Source organism: Argentina silus (genome assembly GCF_951799395.1).
Source record: "Argentina silus genome assembly, chromosome: 10".
Taxonomy (NCBI): domain Eukaryota; kingdom Metazoa; phylum Chordata; class Actinopteri; order Argentiniformes; family Argentinidae; genus Argentina; species Argentina silus.
The window spans coordinates 9,990,108-9,999,413 of NC_139664.1; the positions used below are offsets into that span (position 1 = coordinate 9,990,108).

General features: G+C 42.3%; 3 protein-coding genes across 3 annotated transcripts; all 3 read left to right on the forward strand.

The window, feature by feature from the left end:
- Nucleotides 1-140: 140 nt before the first annotated feature.
- On the forward strand, nt 141-1,793 carry LOC310810538 (H-2 class II histocompatibility antigen, E-S beta chain-like). Its single transcript, XM_083678333.1, has 4 exons — nt 141-325; nt 575-856; nt 1,061-1,165; nt 1,665-1,793. The coding sequence occupies exons 1-4, from the start codon at nt 154-156 to the stop codon at nt 1,715-1,717; spliced, it is 612 nt and encodes a 203-aa protein (XP_083534459.1). The 5' UTR covers nt 141-153; the 3' UTR covers nt 1,718-1,793.
- Nucleotides 1,794-2,559: 766 nt separating this feature from the next.
- LOC310810798 (H-2 class II histocompatibility antigen, A-Q alpha chain-like) lies at nt 2,560-4,393 on the forward strand (the record flags this gene model as incomplete). Its single annotated transcript, XM_083678649.1, has 4 exons — nt 2,560-2,614; nt 2,987-3,244; nt 3,370-3,651; nt 3,811-4,393. The coding sequence occupies 4 exons, from the start codon at nt 2,560-2,562 to the stop codon at nt 3,945-3,947; spliced, it is 732 nt and encodes a 243-aa protein (XP_083534775.1). The 3' UTR covers nt 3,948-4,393.
- A 3,269-nt stretch (nt 4,394-7,662) lies between these two features.
- LOC310810799 (SPRY domain-containing SOCS box protein 2) lies at nt 7,663-9,088 on the forward strand (the record flags this gene model as incomplete). The annotated part of the gene is made up of 3 exons (XM_083678650.1): nt 7,663-7,725; nt 7,912-8,781; nt 8,958-9,088. Exons 2-3 carry the CDS (start codon nt 7,995-7,997, stop codon nt 9,086-9,088), a joined length of 918 nt encoding a protein of 305 aa, XP_083534776.1. The 5' UTR covers nt 7,663-7,725; nt 7,912-7,994.
- Between the last annotated feature and the right edge of the window lie 218 nt (nt 9,089-9,306).

Below are 9,306 nucleotides of genomic sequence, written 5' to 3' on the forward strand. Positions count from 1 at the left end.
AGTATCAAAATTCTAATTTGTGTCCAATTTTTCTTTCCAGCATTTTCATCTCATGGGTACTTCAATCAAGTTGAGATGAGGTGTCGATACAGCTTCAGGGATCTGCGTGATCTTGAGTTTCTGGTTCAGTATTATTTCAATAAAAAGTTGTTGATGCAGTACAATGGAACAGCTGAGAGGTGGATGGGGTACACAGAGAAAAGAATCTCATTTGCAGAGAAGTGGAATACAGAGCCTGATCGAATGGCACAAATCAAATCTGACAATGTGGTGTTCTGCAGAGGGAAAGCTCCCTTGCTGTATGAGCAACTACTGGACAAGACAGGTGAGTCAGTATGAACCAGTTTTTTCAGCATATGCTCACAGATTATGCAGATTTTAGCAGATTTTATTTGCCTTCTGTTAGGGGGCCCTGTTCAGAAACATACCCTTGTCCCTACTCCCTTGACACTTGTGTAAATCTGAAAGGATTGGATAGATCTCATCAATATGCTGATGCACCAGTATCAATGGTGAAGGGCAAGGCCTTGTTTCTGGACAGCACCATAGTTTCCATGCATTGTTCCTTCTCCAGCTGAGCCGTACGTCAAGCTGAGGTCAGTGAAGCCGGACAGTTCCAGACACCCTGCCATGCTTGTGTGCAGCGTTTACGACTTCTACCCCAAACCAATCAGACTGACGTGGCTGAGGGACGGAGAGGAAGTGACCACATCTGTGACATCCACTGAGGCAATGGCTGATGGGGATTTATACCACCAGATCCACTCCTACCTGGAGTACACACCCACACCTGGAGAGAGAATCACCTGTATGGTGGAGCACGCCAGCTTCACTGAGCCCAAGCTGTATGACTGGGGTAAGAGTGAAAGAGTGTGGTGAGAGTGTGTAAGTGGGAAAGAGTGGAGAAATGTGGGGAGAGTGGGGAGGGGGAGAGAGAGAGAGAGAGTGAGAGAGAGAGAGAGAGAGAGAGAGAGAGAGAGAGAGAGAGAGAGAGAGAGAGAGAGACAGAGACAGAGACAGAGATATCAGAGTTTTTGATAAATGTATGTTTTATTTTCAGACACACTGCCTGAGCGGAATTATATGGCGATTGGGGCCTCTGGGTTGTTGCTAGGGGTGGTCTTTGTTGCTGCTGGACTGATCTACTACAGGAAGAAATCTATTGGTGAGCTGCTATAGACCGCTGTTTGATACCAATCCTCATTCCATTCCATGCATTACAATGAGCCCGTCCTCTGATTTCTACCTCCACCATCCTCCCCTGAAAGACATAAAGAGAGGATATGCTACTCACTCTGTATCTGTGGTTATACTGCCACCTGTCTACAATGCTGCTCTAGACTGCCCCCAATTCAGTCAACTGCAGATAGCCAGGCTTCCAGGATGATACAAAAATATAACTCCTTTTGCGCTGCAGTAACAAATGTGAAGATGTTTTACAGTGTAAAGAATCACTGTTATCTACATTGCAAATGAAACATGCTTGGTTGCTGCACAAGAATAATCAGGTTTTTCAGGATTACACCCTTAAAAAACATACTGTTGATTGAAACCACGTTAGTGTATTTAGAGTTAAAACATCACAAGTTAGTGCAGTAAAGCTCTGTGCACCATGCTCATGGATATTGATTTGGATTTCTAACCGTCTTTATCTCTTTCAACAGGGTGTTGGTGCCCTCAAGTGGCTTCAATCTTTAATGAAATCTCAGTACTTTAACATGTTTCATGTGTGTGCTTAGATTTGTTCCAACAATATACTATAAAGTATTTGAATATTTGTGTGATTACTAGGCATAACGCTTCTTTTATTTTGTCGATCCATTAAAACTTTAAACTCATAATGTTTAGTTGAAATGTTGTCTCGTGGTTCCTCTGCAAATTCATGAAGATATAACAGAGATCAGAACAAGGATTTGCAACGTGGCCTCATTCCCTCGTGGGATATGTCCACTGTGGTTTAGGCTCACTGCTCGTGCTATGATGGGTGACATCAAACATTTTTGCCCTTGCTGTCAGACTGGGACAGGATTACACATCAGCTGGGTCAAAACATGTGATCTATTGATTTCAGGCCCCAGTGAGAATTGAATTCACAACCCCTGGTTTACAAGACCAGTGCTCTAACCAGTGAGCTATCAACCAGGACAGGAAACACCAACATCAACAGGGAATCCCAACATCAATACCTGTGTGAATATTTTGCAGAACTGGTAAGACTAGAATAGAAGGCCAGGTTTGAACCCCCCCATTCAAACAAGTGAGTACATAGTCTGTAGCTGAGTATTCACCATCTAAGCTCTATAAATGCTCTACTTTTACAAAACGTCATCGACTGAGGTTAAGTCTACCATGTGACGGCAGATCACCTGAACAAAACCAACATATATTTCCAGCCAGCATAATGAAAAATCTGCAATGAAATACTTAAACCTGGGTATAGTCATGTGTGGCATTTCCTGATTGGCTGCACAACAGAGTAGTTTCCTTTTGAGAGCTTCCCCTCAGAGTCGAGTGAGTTAGATTGTGCAGAACTTTCTCAACACACAAATGAGCTTGGAGATGAACTTCTTTGTGATCATACTCGTTTTCATATTCCTCAACACCTCCGAACAAAGTAAGGGCTTGACTTCTGTTTTCCCTTGAATAACCATTAATTATTTCAATGAATGTTGAGGCGCTCCCTCGGTCACGACCTTCAACCAAGAACTCTTAAACAGTTCGTCATGATATTATACAATGATTGGGTTAGTGATCAGGGGACTAGAGCTTATAAGTTCCACAATGTCAATGTGTTTAACCAGGGATACTATTTCTCAAGACAATTCTGACAAAAGTGTGATTTAACAGAGCTGAAAAACCAATACATTGGAATCACTGATTAAGTGAACTAGGTCATGTACCATATTGGTAAAGCTAATAGTTTTGATTAATGAGGTGATATTCACAGTTGTAATAACATTTCTTCAATTGTGTATGCTCTTTTCAGTTCCTCATGAAATCCTTTATATTGTGGGCTGCTTTAAGTTGGACACCGAGGCAATGTTAGAGGTTGATGGTGAGGAGGCAATGTATGATGATTTTCAGAAAGGAAAGGAAGTATGGACCTTCCCTGCATTTTTAGGTAACGTTACAGGTTCCTCGTTTTTGCCTGACCATTATAACACTGCTTTGAAAAACAAACATGTCTGTCAAGGCATCCTGGCGTATTTTACAGAGGCTGAAAAGAATCCACCTGAGGTGAAAGGTAAGAGAGAAGTACTTCAGTAAGAATATGCAGGTTTTTTTGTATTATCTTGTTTTTTAAATATCCAAGAATTTCCAAGAATTTTTTACAAATTGTTGCTTTGATGGTTTTTATTTGCCCCCTAGATGCCCCTGAGAGCACCATCTACCCCAGGGATGATGTGGAGCTGGGGGTGGACAACACCCTCATCTGCTTTGTGAATCATTTCTACCCCCCCTCCATCAGAGTCAACTGGACCAAGAATGACATGGTGGTGACAGAGGGAGCGTCTCTCAGTCGGTACTACCCTAATAATGATGGAACGTTCCACCAGTTCTCCACCCTGAGTTTCACCCCACAGGAGGGGGACATCTACTCCTGCACGGTGGAACACACTGCTCTGGAGGAACCCAAAACCAGGATCTGGGGTGAGAGGAAACTGTTTCTCCAAATGGTTCTTAATAAAGTTTACATTTGGCCTCTATAGGAATCACTCAGACAAGAAAACATTGAAATTATAATTCTAAGCAAGATGACATGATGTTTTTCACTGCAACTTGTAACTCCTCTGTCCTTTTGTCTCCCAGAATCTGAGGTGAGTGGACCCAGTGTTGGTCCTGCTGTATTCTGTGGAGTGGGTCTGACTCTGGGGCTGCTGGGGGTGGCCACTGGAACATTCCTCCTCATCAAGGGACACACACTGAGTGCTAGACATGGAGGATAATCATTGTGTGGCAAGAAGCTTATTGTTGATCATCATAATCTGCACAAAAACTGATATACACGATCTCTTTATCTAATCTCTATTTAAGCAGGTAGTCTCTATGGGTGTGAAACCTGACATAAAGACATGAAGGGCAAAACAACTTGGAAGCTGTGTGCACAGATCGTGGTATAGTGGTGGTTTACTCATACATAGCCTTATTTTTGTGTGTTACAAACCATTGTTTATTATTGATTAACTGTTAACTAAATATTGATAATGGTGGTGGCTACAAAATGTTTTCCTGATGAGGACAGTACTCAAAATGATAATTCAGAGAGAATGTTTATCGGGGATAAGGTAGATTGTAAGCTCTATCATTTGATGAATAAGTAATATTGAGAAATGTATATTTGAAAAAAAAAAGCTGGTCTTTATATTTAAAGTTACCAAATAAAAAAAACATATCTACCATTAAGTTTGTGTTTCAGTGTTTCACTCCACAAGGGAAAACCAAAACACAAGACATTAGTGTTGTTTACGTTTTTAGAATGGCAAAATTAAAACAAACGTCAACCTGGAAACCACACCTGCACACGTGAATAGAGTTGATCATTGTGCTGCCAGGCAAGGCTGAATGTCCTTATTCAGTTTCCTCATAGGTTTAATGTAAGACAATAGATCGGTTCAAACCTTGACAAGTAAACATGGCTGTGCTGAATCTCTCCTCAATCCACCTGCTGCTTCTCTTCTCCACTCTGTCTGGAGTGGTTGAGTAAGTCCTGTTAAATCACATGAGAAATTGATTTGAGAAACAACCTTCCATCATTTTATTCCCAAATCAAACACATTAAGTAGGTATATAGTTTTGCAAAGTGTCGTCAGTTATTACAACACTGCTGAACACACAGCATTGGTTTCTAGCTAGTTGTAAATTGGGATGTTTCTGTTTTGTGCACATAGAGTACAACAAGATATGTTCGGGTATTTTTAACGGTGGCATTCCTGCAGTATTCTTTTGTGCTTACCAGTTAGATGATATAGTGGAAGAGGAAGTGGCGTGTTATGAAAGAAGAAACACAATTTCAAAAATATTCCACTTTTTCTATTCTTCATTTCGCTCACGCTGAGGTGAAGTATCGGTTCAGCACATCTAAGTACCCCGATGATATTGAGTACCTGGAACAGGTCTACTTCAACAAGATGTTTCTGGGACAATACAATAGCACTTCAGAGAAATGTACCGGCACCACAAAGATATCACAGCACATCGCAGAAGCGTTCAATAAATAACCCTAACCCTAACCCTAACCCTAACCCTAAACGAAAAGACTTGGAGAAGAATTGCAGGAGCAAAATCCCTGCAGTGCATGAATACGTGGATACAGTAGGTAAGTTGAATTCACTGCGGGGGGGGAAATGAATCGCTCCATGAAGAAATATATGTATTTATTTAACCATTGAATAGGTCTGTTGTGCCCATCTAAAAACAGTCAATCTTGGATGCTGCATTTAGGGTTTTTTGCGCCCCTGCTTAAGAAAAAAGCTGAGGGAAACACTGAGCAGGTATATGTTTGGTGGTTTACACATATAATTTGTATATGATAGAACTCAAGCCTATCCATATTTTAATTGCAACACAATCAGACTTATTGTGAAACAGACACACATACTGTATAAACACTGCTAGTGTATATTCTCTCATTACTAAATTATGTAAGCTATATTCCCGAAAACATAAAACGACCAATGTTGCATACATCGATTGCCTCCGCTCTCTGTGCCAATTGCTAATTAAATCATGGAGCCGTGCATGTCCTTGATATGGTACAAAATCAAATAGGAGAATATCTTTGTGGTAATGTGAGAATTTAGTGTTCAATTACCAATTGTCGCCACTAGATGGCATAGTTATACATCTACCCCCTGTGTAGCTTTCTACAGTGTGTAGAGTAAGAGAGCAGTTGATGTGCAGAGATGCCTGTATGTACCACCATACTGAATTAGTATATGCAAGTTATTCACTAAATGGTACACCACCGCTCCAGTTCCTGATCTTAAACATTGTATACTGTAGATTATAGGAAAATATGCATACCTATTTCATAGAAAATACGTTTGCAGAGCCTTTACGCACAAACTAAAACTATGGTCGTTAGAATCATCCTGAAAATTGTCAAATTGCACTTATTCAATCCATCGTAATATTGGGAGAGGGAAATAATATAAACTACCATACAATAGGTCTATGTAGGTCCACCCCCCACTGCATGATCGCCCATAGCCTACTGATCATTGGAACCGTGGGTATCGCTGTCAAACACGTTCAAACATTGTGCTACACACTGATTTCTGAATTTCTATTTAAGTTTAATATTATCCACTATTGCCAGGGACCCTTAGTAGTCTACAATAGGATACTGTAATAATAACCATACAGTCTACAGTCCTGTAGTCCTGCGTTTATGGAGAGGAAACAAAAAGGTATGAAGTTATAGAAATAAATGCATGTAGGAAACTGTAAGACTACACTTCAATTGCCAGGTAATTATCGTTATGACATTTTTCCTCCTATACTGTCTCAGTTATACATCGATGATGTAGTAGTTATTTAAAATGCTCTTTAAGCATGATTATCAGGTAGCCTAAGTTAATTGGAAAGTATTTTTCAGCAATGTGTTTGTGATGTAACCTCTTATAATGCTGTTGTTTTATTTAATAGTTGTCTACTGTTCCAAACACACTGGGAAGAGTTCTGATCTTTTAGCTCAAATGATTCTGGGTCATTATCTAATAATTGTTATAACACAAATAGTCATTGAAAAATAATTGTAGCCTGGAATAAAATGTTTTCTAGTTATAAAACATGCAATATGTGTCTCTGAATTAATGCCTGACTACCCTACTGGAAAAATCATACTGTCTTCTAAAGAATAGTTGTACTTTATAGGAATGTGTCTGAGATCAATTTACAAAGATTCCCATGGAAATTAGTAATGGGTTTAAAAAGAAATGGAGACTGGGTAACGGCTAATTGATAATTGATTTCTCCCACATAAAATAATATTTTTCTTGAATAATAGTGCGTTAATACATTGTTGAAAAGTGCATAGAGGCAGGCCTCCGAAGAATGACACATCACAAGTATCACCTCCCCTCTCCTCAGCCTCTTGTGAGCTAGGCAACGCATGCGCTTTCTGGTAACATGAGCCGCTTTTGGTTCTATTTTGTTTTCCTCTTTTTATCTATTAAAAGCCCGAGCATAATACTCTTCATCTGCTTCGCGGTGTACGTGATAATCCACTACAGGACGCGATAAATGATGAGGCCAACAGAGAGGGTTAGGCCTGGGAGAATGAGGAAGAGGAGAGGGTGAAGGGAGCCAGTCGAGGAGTAATAAGACGGTGTTAACAATAACAGGCTATAGAAGGTGAGGCACGCCGATGTTTAACGGCCTGTCATGAAATGACTCCTGTTTTTTGCTGGCTGTAGCCTAATTTTAATGTTTGTCTCATAATCACTCTCCCCACTCTGGCCTGTCACATCTAATGTCTCCCTGTCTCATGCCCATCAATTCACTATCACGTCACGGAAAATGGTGGCCTTGGCACTCAGCTTTGTGAATGGCGTCAGTCGGTAATTTGTCATTTCATGCTGTTCCTGCGGGGGAGGTCGCCAGACGCACTGACCGAGACGGGGTGATAGCGCTGAGGACGCACACGACGGGAGATAAGCAGTGTTTATAAAGGCATGGATTGGACTCACCATGTTAACAGTATAGGATCGAGGAGAGAGCGAGGTAAGCAACAGTTTATTTTGACTCTGATTGCTGTTTAGCCAAACTAGGCAGTTAGTGTGTATATCCTTCCTAAACTATGTCAGGAAAAAAGAGGTGATTTAAACTTCAGTGATTGAATTGGGGTGAATATGCACTTAGATCATAGTCTAGTCAGTCTAATGTGGTGTGTTTCCTTGTCTGTTTCAGCTTTGACTTGACAAACCCAAGATCTTTCAGGAGGCCAATCTTGAGCTGGTGGAGTGACTGTAGTGTTTGGTATAGGCTTCGTAATGGGTCTTGCACTGTCTGGCTGGCTGTGTGGTGCTCCTGCCGAGATCACAATTCTTCCCTCCTTTTCCTCTTCCTCCTCCTCCTCCTCCACCTTGTCCTTCCTGGCCATACCGACCTCCTCCCGCCTGTCACTACTCCTAAAATCTGCCCCAGTGGACCCCGGAGATGGACGGTCATGCTGGAGCCTTACCCACTGCTCACCTCATTGTATGGTGTCTGCGTGCGGTGAGGAAGTGACACGTGCACCTGTTCAGCAGAGCAGTGATGGAGCGAGGGGGCAGAGGGGCGAGAGGACAGGGCTGCATCTGTGGGAGGTGCTGTGGAGTCCTGCTCACAGGGGAAGTCATGCCGTTATTGGTATATCCACGCAGCACTGCCCAATGCAGACCTCCGGGTATACAGCACTGGTTGGCAGAGACTCACAGTCCTGGGGCTGGGAACTTACAACCAATCAGCTTTGGCACGGTGGTACGACCCTGGGGATGTTCCCGAGAGATAGACAGGGAAAGGAGTGTAGCTCAGAGGGTTGTGTGAATGTGGGGTCACACTCTCAAACATACTCACACAGACACTCTAGCCCTGAGGGGTCTGTGTGCCCTCTCGCCATCCCCAAACGTGTGCTGTTGGTTTTGGATGCTGACGCAGGAACTCTGGGATACGTTGTGGATGACAGCTTCCTGGGTGTGGCATTTACGGACCTTCCCAGGGGAGTGGAGCTGTTCCCGGCCATCAGCAGCGTGAGGGGCGGAGCCACAATACGACTACGCTACCTCAATGGAGCTACTCGTGAGTAATATAATGTCAACTATCACACAGCTAAACAGCTCATAGGTAGAAATGCCTGAAAGATCTTCATGTACACATTGCTGGGTCTGTAGCCTTTTCTCAAGTCCACCTCAATGCTATGTGGAAAGCTGTATATGTTTGTGAAATATCTCCCTCTTTCTTTCTCTCTTTCTCAGGTGAACCCCCTGCATTGATGGCTCTATCTGGTCTGTCTATTCGTCTGTCCCTGGGGAAGCAGAGGGAGACTCATACATACAGATTACCCCTGCCCCATGCTCTGCAGCGCTACCTCCTGCCCAACCTGTGACAGACACACACACACACACACACACACACACACACACACAAACACACATCACATGGTGTAAATAGGAATGTGACTGCTGATTCTGTGTCATATGTCACTGTTTGCACTACTAAGTAACATAAGTATGAGCACAACTTCATGTTTTTAGAATGCCTCCAGGAAATAGACCTTATGTGATGAGAGAGGAGTGTTCCTGGTTTACACTTGCTTACTATGGT

Bases quoted from the DNA above. Each gene is read 5' to 3' on its own strand.
- LOC310810538 (XM_083678333.1), top strand. From the start codon at position 154: ATGCAGTACAATGGAACAGCTGAGAGGTGGATGGGGTACACAGAGAAA. The intron at 326-574 runs GTGAGTCAGTAT...TTCCTTCTCCAG, and splicing joins GCAACTACTGGACAAGACAG to CTGAGCCGTACGTCAAGCTG. The intron at 1,166-1,664 runs GTGAGCTGCTAT...CTCTTTCAACAG, and splicing joins CTACAGGAAGAAATCTATTG to GGTGTTGGTGCCCTCAAGTG.